This window comes from Micromys minutus, assembly GCF_963924665.1.
Source record: "Micromys minutus genome assembly, chromosome: 1".
In the NCBI taxonomy this organism is placed as follows: Eukaryota; Metazoa; Chordata; class Mammalia; order Rodentia; family Muridae; genus Micromys; species Micromys minutus.
The window spans coordinates 221,263,349-221,278,296 of NC_137969.1; the positions used below are offsets into that span (position 1 = coordinate 221,263,349).

General features: G+C 42.9%; 1 protein-coding gene across 1 annotated transcript; it reads left to right on the forward strand.

Moving 5' to 3' along the window:
- Positions 1-208: 208 nt before the first annotated feature.
- Positions 209-2,374, forward strand: AKAP5 (A-kinase anchoring protein 5; the record flags this gene model as incomplete). The annotated part of the gene is made up of 1 exon (XM_080910379.1): positions 209-2,374. The coding sequence occupies one exon, from the start codon at positions 209-211 to the stop codon at positions 2,372-2,374; it is 2,166 nt and encodes a 721-aa protein (XP_080766505.1).
- Between the last annotated feature and the right edge of the window lie 12,574 nt (positions 2,375-14,948).

The window sequence follows — 14,948 nt, forward strand, 5'->3', positions numbered from 1 at the left end:
GAAGTTTATCCAGGAAAGAGCTTTCATGCAAAAAGTAACTTAAAAGAAGACAGCGTGAGAGCAGGTAAACAAGGTGTTTGTGTCCTGAAGAAGTCACAGGAACAACTGTGGTGTGAGGGGAAAGTGGACACATAGAAGAAATCGGACCTTGTGTGATATTTTTGTCACAAAGACTTAAGGAGAAAGAGAGAAGACAGTTTTCCAGAGAATGAAAGAGTGCAGCGTCAAAATGGAGACCAGCATTTCTGAGATTCAAATCGAGACTAAGGATGAGAAGAGACCGGAAGCAGCCAGTCCTCAAAAAGAGAGGCAGGAGAGAAAAACAACTACACTGTGCTTCAAGAGAAGGAAGAAAGCAAACAAGACGAAGGCCAAAGCTGGTTCTAAGCCTGCTGAGGAGACAAAGAAGCATGCCCCAGAAGCTGGGGTTTCTGGTCAGCGGCAACCAGCGGGGGCCTGGGCCTCCATCAAACGCCTCGTGACACATCGGAAAAGGACCGAGCCTGAGAAGAAGCAGAAGCCATCTGAGGCTGTAGTGCACACTGAGGATGGAGCTCTTCCTAAGAAAAAGACAAAATCCAGACTTAAGTTTCCTTGTATAAGATTCTCACGAGGGGCAAAGAAAAGTCGTCCTTCCAAACTCACAGAAGATTCAGGCTACATCCGAGTCCAGGGAGAGGCAGATGATTTGGAGATAAAAGCCCAGATCCAGCCAGATGAGCCCACCCAGGCTAAGTCCACACAGGAAGATGCATTGGTGAGAGATGGTAAGGAGATCCGAGACTCACACATAAGCAACAGCGTCACATCGGGAGAGAATGTGATTGCCGTAGAACTGGAGTCAGAAAATAAATCTTCTGCCCTCCAGATGGGAACTCCAGGGCTTGAAAAGGGGGCTAAAGTGTTCAGGGAAGAGCAGAGTGTACCGGCGCAGCAAACAAGTCTACCTGAGAGTTCCGCTGCAGACAGCCCTCTGCCAGTGACTTCTGCTGCTCCTCCATCACCAGCAACCACACATCAACGCAGTCTGCAGGAACCCAGTGATGGCATCTGGGAAAGTGCGCCAAGCAGAAAAGATGACAGGAAAAGTACTGAAGAAAAGAAATCGGGAGAGACTGCGCTGGGCCAGGCAGGAGAATCTGCAGTCCGCCAGGCAGTCAAAAGTGCACTAGGCCAGGCAGAGGAAGCTACAGTGGGCCAGGGAGAGGAAACTACTGTGATCCAGGCAGAGGGTCGGGCAAAGGAAGGTAAACTGAGCCAGGCAGAGGAAGCTACAGTGGCCCAGGCAAAGGAAACGGTATTGAGTCTGGCAGAAGAAGGTAAACTGAGCCAGATAGAAGAACCTGCAGTTAGCCAGGCAAAGAAAGCTACAGTAGGACAAGTAAAGGAAGCCACAGTGTGTCAGGCAGAGGAAGCCACAGTGTGTCAGGCAGAAGAAGCCACAGTGTGTCAGGCAGAAGAAACTACAGTGTGTCAGGCAGAGGAAGCCACAGTGTGTCAGGCAGAAGAAACTACAGTGTGTCAGGCAGAGGAAGCCACAGTGTGTCAGGCAGAAGAAACTACAGTGTGTCAGGCAGAGGAAGCCACAGTATGTCAGGCAGAAGAAACTACAGTGTGTCAGGCAGAGGAAGCCACAGTGGGTCAGGCAGAGGAAGCCACAGTGTGTCAGGCAGAGGAAGCCACAGTGGGTCAGGCAGAAGAAACTACAGTGTGTCAGGCAGAGGAAGCCACAGTGTGTCAGGCAGAGGAAGCCACAGTTTGTCAGGCAGAGGAAGCCACAGTGTGTCAGGCAGAAGAAGCCACAGTGTGTCAGGCAGAGGAAGCCACAGTGTGTCAGGCAGAGGAAACTACAGTGTGTCAGGCAGAGGAAGCCACAGTGTGTCAGGCAGAAGAAGCCACAGTGTGTCAGGCAGAGGAAGCCACAGTGTGTCAGGCAGAGGAAGCCACAGTGTGTCAGGCAGAGGAAGCCACAGTGGGTCAAGCAGAGGAAGCCACAGTGTGTCAGGCAGAGGAAGCTGTACTGAGGCATGTACCAGATCTGAAAGAAAATGGAGTGGATACAGAGAAACCGAGATCAGAAGAAAGCAAAAGGATGGAGCCAATTGCTATTATCATTACAGACACTGAAATCAGTGAATTTGATGTTAAGAAATCTAAAAATGTCCCTAAGCAATTCCTAATTTCAATGGAGAATGAGCAAGTGGGGGTTTTTGCTAATGATAGTGATTTTGAGGGGAGAACTTCAGAACAGTATGAAACACTCCTAATAGAAACAGCTTCTTCTCTCGTCAAGAATGCTATCGAGTTGTCTGTGGAGCAGCTGGTTAATGAAATGGTTTCCGAGGATAATCAAAGAAATACGCTGTTCCAGTGACTTCATTTCCAGGTCACAGGAAAAAAGAAAGAAAGAAAAAAACCTTAAAAGATGAATTCTTTTATACATTTGCAGCACTTCTTTCTCAGTAATAAATTACAGGCTTATCATTTGTGGAATCTGATGGTATAGTTCCAGCCCAGAAGTGTTAAAGGATCAATAAAGTTTGTAAAACTGTCAATGAAAGGAAATCAGTTCTGGATTGGAGGCAGTCAGCACAGATCACAATGCGAAGTGATTTACAGGGAGGTGTGGGAATGGCAGTGCTTTGAGGAGGGAAGGCTGTTGAACACTTGGGTATGCTGCATGCTCTTACGGTTCTCTAATGTCACCAAGTCCGGGTTTCTTTCTGATCGTTCGACCCTGTGTTATAGGTAAACACCACCCCCGAGGTCTGTAATGGTGAATCGGGTGAGTAGGCTTTTCTAGTCTTGAAGAAGTTCTACGCAAAAGCCATTCATGGGTTCCTTCAGCCAGGCAAATGGTTAACAAGTGCGTAGGTGTGGACACATGGGGTGTGTTTTCTCTCCTGTCATCCTCCTGCCCAGCAGACCTGTATATACGCATCTGTGATATATACACACAGAGAGTGGACCTTTTTCCTGAGAAGTCAAAAAGGGAATGCCATTTTTTATCCAGGAGACAAACTTCACAGATAGCAAAGGATGCTCTTAACAGAGCTGCTTCTTTGGGTTGTTTTATTTTTTTTTTTTTATTTAATTTTTATTTTTTTCCAGACAGGATTTCTCTGTGTAACCCTGGCTGTCCTAGAACTCACTGTATAGACTAGGCTGGCCTCAAATTCACAGAGATCCCACTGCTTCTGCCTCCCAGGTACTGACCGGGAGGTATGGGTCACCATTGCCTGGCTAAAGGGCCTGAAAACCATAATATTCTTGTGAAAATAGTCCTTGGACAAACATAAACTATGTAATCAACTGAATAAAACGTCAAAATTCACACTAAAGCCTAGATTTTCAACATCAGTATTTTACATTGTGTCTAGCCATAACACTGTAACATAATTCCCAACCCTGCAAATTAGGGTTCATATTGTACAGCACCCCCACCCCACTATCTAAACTAACTGATGGTGTTACTTCTTGTTACAAAAGATGCAGTGCAAGTGGTACCATGTCTGTTGAAGAGCACCCTCTTGAGGCATGCACACAACTGGTTGGTTGGTTTGTTATTTTTGTTTTTTGTTTTCTTGTTATTTTTCAAGACAGGGTTTCTCTGTGTAGCCCTGGCTGTCCTGAATCTGACTGTCTAGACCAGGCTGGCCTCAGATCAGAGATCCTCCCACCTCTGCTCCCAGAGTGATGGAACTAAAGTTCACTGCCCCTGCCTGGTGAGCACTGCTGATTCTCATCGGTTCTGCGTTCACACTGTGTTTATGGACCGAATATGTATACACTGCTTTTTCCTGCACTTTTATTTTGTAAATACATACTGTGATCTTGTGCAAAAGTAATGTGGCTTTGAAATTTAACCAAACGGTGGGTGTTTAGCAAGATTTTTGGCTGGAATATGAAAATATTTTCTTCAGGCTTGCCTAGCTTCGTGTTTTTAATGGGAGATGGGGGGATATCATTCAATTTAGATAAAAAATTTAGATAAAAGACTCCTTTGATAAATTTATTTTAATTGTTTTCCTTTTAGACATAAAACTAAAATCACTCCTAAATCATCTCTGAAAGAATATTTTAATCCACTGTATATGGTGCTAATAGAATTGTACAGATAGCTACCAGCAACCATGTTTAAAATGAACTTTTAAAGGCCTAGTTAAAGTTGGTACACTTTGCAGAACTTTAAGTAATCCTGTATCTATTTACTATAAGAATGGCTCCAAGCCAGTATACTCACATTGAAGTTTCTAATCTCTTATGAATGAGTAAAATCTATAAAATACAAAGCTCTCAGTTATTCTGGATTTGGGGATTTTTGAAAAGCAGGCACAAAGTAAATTTGTAATTTGGGCGGTAAGATAGTAGCCCTGGGTTTCATGTTTTAGGGCGTGTGTGTGTGTGTGTGTGTGTGTGTGTGTGTGTGTGTGTGTGTGTTCCCTGCACTGCTGTTTGATAGCTATACCTTTGGTTAGAATGTGTGACTATAATTGATTGGTTTTTATAGAAAATAGATTCTCCATTCTTAAGTAGTCCTCTGGCTTTTCTGAGGACTTAAACAGCATTTCAGTCTGTAAGCAGAATGCAGAAATGCATTAGTGGGTTGCAACCCTATTTATCTGCTCTATGGCCAAATGATAGTGAATTTTAGGGTGATCCAAAATATTGTGTTGTTACAAAAATAAGCCAAGAGGTGACTTGGAAGTCTGCCATAAAATACCTTTTGTAATGGGATGTATTTCAAACAGTTTGGCCTTCTGTGAAAATCATGTAGGAAGATTCTGACTCCATTTCCCCCCGTGTGACCTTAAACTGACCCGTGTAAAGGCATCAACTTAGGACACTCACATTGATTTTACTTGAGCCTTTAATGAACATTAGCTAAAATCACATTTCTTTTTGAGCTCAGAATTTTCTAAGGCTGGGGGCGTCTATCAGATCCTTGATAATCTTTCAGTGCATTCTCTTCACCCTCTCAGAATTATTCACCCGCTTCTCACCGCACAGAGGATATAAGCACTTGCCGCGATTGTGTGTGTGTGTGTGTGTGTGTGTGTGACTATTCACTTAACATTTGTTCAAAGCACTTTTTTAGGATATTAAAAATAGTCCCCAGTAACATTTAAGTAAAGGCAGCAGAAAACAAAAGACCTTTCCAACAGAAATCATGTTCCCTGCCACCTCCTCCACCTCCAAAAATAATAAGCATGTGGCACAAATGGATCTCTTCAGAAAAGCTGTCTGCATAATTTCCCTCCCAGGTAACGGGCTTTGACAGCGTGAGGATGGTGATGATCTTAATTGGTCTACTACTTAGTGGAGTCTTAGACACGGCTTTACTTCTGAGAGACAATGCTGTCTCCACAGTATACCGAGAGGCTTCTTGCTAGAGGCTCATTAGCTCTGTGGCCTGTGAGGAGGCCCTGGGCCAGCCTTACACATGCATCCAGCCCAGAGTTCATTTGCAAGTGTCTGTTTTCCAGTATCCTTAATTTTTTTTTTTTTTTTTTGATAGTTGAGAATTTTTTGGGGGGTTATGGCAGAATTTTTAAAATAATTGCTAGACTTTCAAACCCTGTTGTTTGAAAAGATCCTTTAGTCAGCTTCACTGAGTAAGTAGTCTACTTTCTAGTTCAATACTAAATGCACCAGGATTTGACTTTTATACCTGTCATTTTTGCATTTTTAGTTACTTTTGTTTAAGTTATAGAGTTCTTTAGGTTCAAGTTCCTGTTTTGCCGTGTAACAGTTTTTTATATGGAATTGAAATTTTCAATCCATTCTGCATTTTATCTCACATTTTTAAAAATAATTTTTGTAATGATCCTTAGTGACAAAAAATTTATTAGAATGAATCTAAATTACGCATGGGTTCCCCAATTAAGTTAGATTCAACATGTTAACACCTGTCAAATACCATTATAATAGGCACCTCCTACAGCTCATCCCAAGTAAGGATGAGTGTGTGTGTGTGTGTGTGTGTGTGTGTGTGTGTGTGTCTGTGTCGGAGGCAAAGGAGGCGGCAACAGAAGCCAGGACAGGGGTAAGGCAGAGCCACAGACAATGCAGAAGAGATGGAAAAGCTGGGATCTAAATACAAGAGCAGTTTGAAAATAAACAGTGTATCCATTTTGATTTGTGACCAGATACAGGAAAGACCTGCAAAATGCCACATGTGTCAGTTCTTTGCCTGTAGAAATGTTAAGTGGATGAACCATTATAAAAGTAATAGTACCATTTTGTATTCTCATTGAAATTAGTACTCTGTGGATCAAAGGCTAATTGTAAAGAAATATTAAAGAAATAATACTCTGTTGAGAAAAAGTTTTCAAGCTGAATTGATTCATGTACTGACTACTACAGAATAAATGTTATATTAGCTCATTTATTTAACTGTCTTTAAAATTGGTAAATTATGTTTACTTCCTAAAATGTAAAGATCATACTGACATTTAGTTCTATAAAAAGTTCCACTATGCTGGAGACTGGACAGACATCACAACATACACACACAGGAGGCCACCTCCAGCAAAGAGATGCTAACAGAACTTTGATACAACCAGAAGAGCAAGGTCTGAATCTGATGTCATTCAATTTTGGGCCCTGGAGCCTATTGATGCAGTACTTGCTACATGTATAATATAGCATGCTACATGCAGAGTTCCCGGGACCTTAAAAACAAACAAAATCAAACAAACAAAAAAGAAGAAAAGCTTAGTTGTTTCTTACTGGATGCATGAATTACTTCTTTTTAAAATTTATTTACTTATTTTATGAATGTGAGTACACTGTCACTCTCTTCGGACACACTAGAAGAGGGCATCGAATCCCGTTACAGATGGTTGTGAGCCAACATATGGTTGCTGAGAATTGAACTCAGGACCTCTGGAAGAACAGTTGGTACTCTTAACCACTGAGCCATCTCTCTAGCCCAAGAATTGCTTTTCTGTGTTACTATTAATTTGTCTGTTTTTTTTTTTTTTTTTTTTTTTTTTTTAAGTTTTTGAAACAGAGTTTCTCTGTGTAGCCCTAGCTGTCCTGAAACTAGCTTTGTAGACCAGGCTGTCCTTACAAAGATCCGCCCAGTTCTGCCTCTCAGCACCCGGCCTGTCTTTTCTGTATTATGTTCTATGAACTGTTAATAATCTCTATGGTTTCTTATACAAGCTATGGTATGGAAGGATTTGCATTATTCACATGATACCAACTTTAATTTGCTGTTCTATAAGTTGGATTTCCTAAAGTCCCAATTTCATTCTGTACCAATATTTGGATGTTTTGTGAGACAGGTGGCCCTAGGCATTTGTCTAACCCTCTTGCCTCAGCCTCCTGAGTGCTGGAATTTCAGGAATGTAATACCAGGCTTGGCCTCTGGTTTTGGTTTGGTTTGGTTTTTTTTCTAAGTACAACCTAATAGTAGCAATTGGGTCCAATGAGACTCTACTTCCCAAATCTCAGTACCCACTGAAAAGTTGACAGTACCCTCAAGATCCTGAACTACACCTGGTTGTGGACTTACCTGATTGGCTGATGTTTTACAGGTACTACATGTAAAGAATTGTGTTTATTTTTGTTATTACATTATTATAATTTGGATTTTTTTTGTTTTTGTTTTTGAGGCAGGGTCTTTCTCTGTAGTCCTGCAGTCCTGGAACTCACTAAATAGACCAGGCTGTTGTTAAAAACACAAAGATTCACCTGCCTCTGCTTCCCAAGTGCTGGGATTAAAGCTGTTTGCAACCACACCTGGGCTCTTAGGAACTTTTAAAACATTATTTTTGTTGTTTGAGACAAGGCCTGTGTAGCTCAGGCTGTCCCCAAACTCAAGATCCTCCTGCCTCTGCCTGTACCTCATGAGCGCTGCGATTACAAGCAAGTCACTACACAGCATAAAGCTTTGGGAAATTAACTTTTCTAGTAAAAGGGGAACACTACCATTTACAGACTGTGTCCTCATCACTGCGCATGCTAATTCTTCACAAACTCGCCTTTAACCCTGAAGTCTGGAGTCCCCTGTTTCCCTCTCGCTTTGGTTTTCTGGGGGCTTAATTCATGAGTTTAGGGGGCAGAGTAAATGCATGTGCACACCACCCAGAAAATCTTCAGCCAAGTTGCCTCAAGCCTCGTGGACAATGAAAAATTCTGAAAGGGAGGGGCTGCGACTGTCAGATGTCCCAGCAGGGCCTCTGTAAATGTCAGCCAATCTGAATGGTGCAAAGCCTGTTATTAGCCAGATTCCTCATCCTTTGTTTTGTGGCTAAACTCAAATTGGACTTGTAGCCTTGACTTTCTCCTGGGGTTTAAGAAATAAATTCAGGAAGACGGGTGGAAACAACGACACCTTGGCCCCAGGGCTTTTGAAGGTTTGTACACGATAGTTGATCATCATCTGAGCCAGGGAATGGAGTGGAGGGATCAGGTTAGATTTGTAACTGTGCTGGGAATCAAACCACCGGCTCATGGACCAGTTCTGCCCATAGTTAAAGTGGCTCTTTCCACTCAAATAATGTGACCCAGGTCAGACTCAATGTCTAGAGTCTTGTCTCCTAGGCTCTTTCCTTTCCTTCTTTCTTCTTCTTTCTTTCTTTCTTTCTTTCTTTTCTTTCCTTCCTTCCTTCTTTCTCTTCCTTCCTTCCCTTCTTTTTTTTTTTTTTTTGATTCAATAAAGTTTTATTTTCCCAAATGTACAGCTGTTCATGCATCCTCCACCTGGGGCATCTCCACCCTTTGTGTTTCTAGTACAAATGACTTGGGCTCTGTGCTTTGAAACCAGCTTGATAAGTCCTTTCCTAAGTAGCTCCTGAAGGGCTTCCCTGGCCAAGGAACTTTGAATCTTCAGTCTCTCAGAGACCACGGCTGGAGTAATAAGCTTAGAGTTGGGAAATTCCTTTTTGGCCTTGCCACCAGATTTATTTCTTGGGTCTTTGTCTTTTTTTGGCCGACTTTCCGGCATCTTTCTTCTTCTTGTCATCTTTAGGCAGCATGGCGAAGCTCAGAGAGAGGACCACAGCAGCCTCACTAAGAAGTCCTTCGAGGTTATTTCTAGATCCTGTTCACAATCACAATAGTTAGCAAGGTATGGTGGCACCTGTCTTCAGTACCAGGCAGAGGTGGGAGGATCTATGAGTTTGAGGTCACCCTGGTCTACATAACCGTTCTAGGGCAGCTACATAGAGAGAGACCCTTTAGAACAAACAAAACAACAACAGCAAAGTAACCATTGCAAATGTTACCTGAGTATTTTTAGTTTAATCTAATCTCCTGTGTTAGCAAAACTATAATTTGTGCAGAAATCCAAAATAACTTTTTGTTTTGTTTTGAGATAGGATTTCTCTGTGTAATAGCCCTGGCTGTCCTGGAACTCAATGTGTAGACCAGGCCTGGCTAAATTAAGTTTTTAAATCTCAGTGTTTAAATTAGGAGGGCCAGGTATGTGACATGCACTCACTAACCAATTAATAAGAACAAACGCCCAGGAGAAAGCCCATCTGGCATGCCTCACTGTGCAGTCGCACAGTTAACCTCGAAAGCATCTGTTGATGAGCTTTGCTCACAGGTGGAATGGAGTGCTCTGGCCGCTGTGTGGCTGGCGTGGCCCTCGGAGCATGAGACATCCACGCAGCGCTGAGAACTGGGTTTTCCCTTTTTATGCTTTTCCTCCTCGTTTAAAACCCTGATTGAAATGGAGAGCAGGAAGGACTGTGAGTCTGTGTTGGAGTGCTTGCCCGAAGGCTACAAGACCCCGGGTTTAATGCCCAGCATTGCATGAGTGAGTGCATGAGTGTGTGTGTGTGTGTGTGTGTGTGTGTGTGTGTGTGTACACAAATGTAAATTTAATCTGGGTATGGTGGTGTCCACCCATTATCCTTGCACTCTGAAGGCATGGAGACATGAGGATTGGAAGATTAAGAGAAAATAAACTGCAAAAGTAAATTAATCAGGAACCACTTCCTAAGAGCACCGGACACTGCAGACTTATGGTGAGAGGGTGGCAGAGGGCAAGATTGGCCTGGGAAGAATTTTGAGTTTTCCCTCTCTTTCCAAGCCTTTGATGTGTGTCTTAGTTAGGGTTTTACTGCTGTGAACAACACCATGACCACTGCAAGTTTTATAAAGGACATTTAATTGGGGCTGGCTCACAAATTCAGTCCATTATCAAGGTGGGAGCATGGCAGCATCCAGGCAGGCATGGTGCAGGAGGAGCTGAGAGTTCTACATCTTCATCCAAAAGAAGCCAGGAACAGGCTGGGCATAGCTAAGAGGAGGGTCTCCAAGCCCACCCCGACAGTGACACACTTCTTCCAACAAGGCCACACCTTCTAATAGTGCCACTCCCTGGGTCAAGCCTATGCAAACCATCACAGGTGCATTAAGGAACTTTCCCCTTTGCCTTCATATTTTAATCCACATAGGATGGGATGCTATACAGCTTTCACCATAGGGAAAAATGGCAGAGTTGAATTCACACGTTTCCCTTCTTCAAAGGCCTATGAGGCACACAAAGACCTCCCCTGGACCTTCCTGAAAGTTAAATGGCAGACAGCCCCAGAGGTGAGGGGCTACATGACTGCTTAGACTCCTTCCCTGTATGGGCTTCTAGTTCCCAGAGAAGGGACAAAGGATATGCAAGAATCCTCCAACAGTACTGCCATTCCTTCAGATTTCTGACAGGAGGGGACAGTTTTAATCCACATAGGATGGGATGGATAGTTTAAGGGATGCTTTATTTCTGTTATTTCAGTACAGTGTTACCAAATTGTTTCAGCTGGAAAAGGTTTGTGTAAACGCTAGGAAACAATTTATCTGAGAGAAAATAGGATCATTTCTCAAGAAGGCTCAGCTGCACCAAAACTTAAACACCTAGTACCAAGTTCTAGGAGAATACTAGCAGTAACTGTGAGAACAGACAAGGTCCAGGCACCGAAAAGTGCGGATCATAAGAGTTGAGAAGTCTATTAAAGAGGGACCTGGGTAGAAGTGGGGAAGGAAGGAATCTAGGAGCATCCCTTGTAGTTGGTGTGACTGTTTTTGAAAGGCAAACAGCAGACAAAAGGAAGGAGAGGCAAGATGCACCTGAGGCAGCCTGTTCTGGCTTGAGGAAGCTCCACTCTGATTTCCAATGACTGTGTCAGTCTGTGTACCCACTAGTTTATGAGGCTTCCTGTATCCTCATCTTGTTTTCTTGATGTAGCCATTCTGACGGCTGAGAGGAGGAATCTCAGTGTGCCTTTAATCGGCGTCTCAGTGGTGCTAAGGACGCTGAGCCATCTGTACTTTATTTTCTGAGAACTGGCTGTTCTTCCATTAGCATGTTTACTGAAGAACTGCTTGTGTGTGTGTTTTTTAGTCTTTTGACTTATTTATTAATAGTAATCCTGTCAGATGCAGTTAGCTAGTGTCTTCTCCCTTCCATGGATTGCCCTTTACTCTTTTCCTTTACCAAAGGAACTCTTCCTTCTCCTTCTCCTTCTCCTCCCCTCTCGTCTCCCTTTTCTTCTGTTTTTGAGACTGGGTTTCTTTATGCAGCCCTGGCTGTCCTGAAACACACTCCTTAGACCAGGCTGACCTCAAACTCATAGATCCTCCTGCCTCTGCTTCCCAAGTGCTGGGATTAAAGGATTGAGAAATCGTTTAAAAGCTAAAAGCTGGGCTATTTAGCTCTTAAATCTCATGCATTCCCGCCTATCAGTTCTTGGTATTGTTTCCTAGCAGTACCACGACATGGGTATATGCATGAACTACAGCAGTATACACAATAGCCTAGGTGACATCAATTAAAAACTGTGACATGTAAACACAACAAAGTTCCATTTGCCCTAAGAATGAGTCATTTGCTATGAAAATGGATGTAATTGGAGATTATACTAAGAAAAGTTAAAATGGTTGCAGAAAAAAAAAATACATGCTTTTGTTCACTTCCTGCCTCATGCATATATATACAAGTGACAAAGGGAGAGCTGGGTGTGGTGGCTCATGCCTTTAATGTCAGCATATAGGAGGCAGAGGTATGAAGATCTTTGTGAGTTTGAAGCCAGCCTGGTCTACATAGTTCCAGAATAGCCAGCGCAACATAACCGAGAGACCCCGTCTCAAAAACAAATAAATGAAACCAAAAGCTAAAATGACAAAAAATTAAGAGGGAAACTGGGGAAGCTATGTGGTTGAGGGGAGGGACTAAGGAAGGAAGTGGGAGGGGTTGGCTATGGTTTAAGCACACGATAGACTTGAAACTGACTTTATGAAACCCAACACCAAGCGCAGTGAATATATGCCAATAAAAGAATGGGGGAGGGCAATGTATGATTTTCTTGAATGTCTCCATTTAGCTGTTGGCTAGGGAAAACATTAACTGAGTTTGATATATGATTAGAAAGGTCAATGTCATTGGAGTAAAATCCCAAGTCCTTATCTTAATGACCTTACAAAAATCCTCAGACTTGTTCAATAGTACAGCTCTTAAGTGTGCTGTTCTCTGCTGATGCACTTCTTGTAAGTCAGATGCATAGAGGGGATGTCAAGATGCTGTTCCCTAACACTGAGCTGACTGCAAGGCAAGGGAAGATCCAAACGCAGCTCATCAAATACAAAAGGAGCTGAAGAGGAATGTCAAAACTGAGAACACATTCTTACGGTTCGCTGGCGCCATCTTTTGGCCAGATTAAAATCCACACAAATTATAAACAATCATATTTTTGATTTACCTGACTTTAGAGAGACAATTGATTCAACATTATTAACAGGCTCAAAGTTGACTTGACCTGAATATGGCAGCACATATATATTATCCCATAACTTGGGAGGCTGAGGTAAAAGGAGTGAGTTTGAGGCCAGCCTGAGCCACAGAACAAGATGACTGGGTTTTTGTTTTTAAAGTTAAATTTTAAGCGTTGTGCTGATGAATGTGATTTTATTTTACTAGTGTTTGTAGAGTGTTGTGTCTGTAGTTGTTAGTGAGTGGGTGCGTGTGCACACGAGGCTGCACGTGCGTGTGTCTTCCCTCCACAGTTCCCCATCTTTATACTTTGAGACAAGGTTTCTCATGGAGTCAATGAACGTCAGGATTCCACCTCCCCATCCTAGCTTCAGCTCACACTGGGGTTACAGGCGTGTGCAACAGCATGGGCTTTCTATAGGCTCTGATGCTTGTGTAATGTTACCTACTAAGCCATTTCTGCAGCACTGACTTTAAATAATCCAATTTTAGATTTCTGAAAAGATGATTGATATAAATAGGACTTTGGACAAAGACACCATACATACCATTAGGTCAATATTAACTCCAAACTGACTAGACAGAGATCCCAATTTTGTGCCCTTATGCACTATCACAAGATTTAAAGGTTTTTAGACCAAACTAGCAACCTCAACTCTACTGACACCTTGAGTGGGCCATGAAGTGGAACAGGAATGGGAGATACTCATGACGTGTTTACCAACCTCCACGGTCTCCACTCACTAGACGCCAGTAACAACTTTATCATGCCTTCCACCCAGGAATAATTACCCCAAATATCTCCACATTATCAATTATCCACATGGTGAATTTTGCGTTGACTGAGCTTTAGGATATATTCTTATGTATTACTTTGCAGGACGAAGCTCAAGGCCTTGATATGCCAAGCAAGCACTCTACTGAGCTCCAATTCCATCCCATACTCTGGACTAGAGTGAAGATGCTTTTTCTGGGGGTGCGGGGGTTGGGACAAGGTCTTCTTGCTCAGGCTGGTCTCCATGTAAGCTGGCGACCTTCCCACTTCAGTTAACTCACTGTTCCTCGGTATGTCAGCCCTCTCGTCTGGCTTTGGTGGTGGTTATTTGCAGATTGAGTAGCACTAGTATCAGTAGAGCAGGTAAAATAGACTGCTTTCATTTAGCCAGCTGAAGGCCTGCACAGAAAGCAGACTTTCTCCTGCCATCTTCTCTTAACTTCGGGCACAAATGCAAGCATCCGCACTTCCTGGGTCTGCCAGCTTTTGGGCTGGGGTTTGTCTCAATAGCTCATGTGGCCATGTCATTTTTGGACTCACCATTAGCTCCAGGCAGCTCGCAGAGTGCAGCTCTTCACGATTCTGACTCTACAAAGGCATGAATCAATCAGTCATTTACTACTTTGGTTTTGGAGATAGGGTCTTACTATGAAGCCCCAACCAGCTTGGCACTCACTAAAGAGACCTGGCTTATTACAAACTCAGTCTTTACCTCCAGGTGTCTGGATTACAAATGTGTGCCACCACACCAGCTGTAAGTCAATGTAACATATCTACTTGCCTATTTCTTTTTCTTTTTTCTCTGAAGACCCTAATATACCCTAAGAACCACCTTTGTAGATCATGGGGGCAGGAGAATAGAGTATCAAGCAGAAAGTAAAAGCAAGTCAAGAACCCTCTGAAAAATGACTAGACCTTTCTTTCCAGGTGGACCTTTCTGGATTAGGACAGCATTTTTCTTTTGCCACAGGTTGTGGTTGGTAAGAATTGAGTCCATTTATGCCTTTTGCATTGTGCCCAATCTAAGAGGGCCTGGAGAGATGGCTTAGTGGTTGAGAGCACCCCTTGCTCTTACAGAGGACCCAAATTCAGTTTCCAGAACACACATAGTGGCTCATAGCTACCTGCAAATCCATTTCTAGGTCAGATACCCTCTTCTGGCCTCTGCTGGCCCCAGGAATCCACACGGTACAAATATATACATACAGGAAAAACACAGAGACTACTGACTTAAAGGTAACACTGACAGAAAATGCTATAAAATAAGATCAGGTCTACAAGCTAGTATTTTGTTGTGTTGAATCAAGTCACATTATGTCTTCATAAAACAGATGAAAGCCAGTTTCCAAACTGGAACACAGAACTCTTGACTATTCCTGAAGCAATTTTTAGTATGTCACACAGTATAACTCCACATTTGCTACGTATGCCTACCTGACGATTTCCTCATTAGGCCTT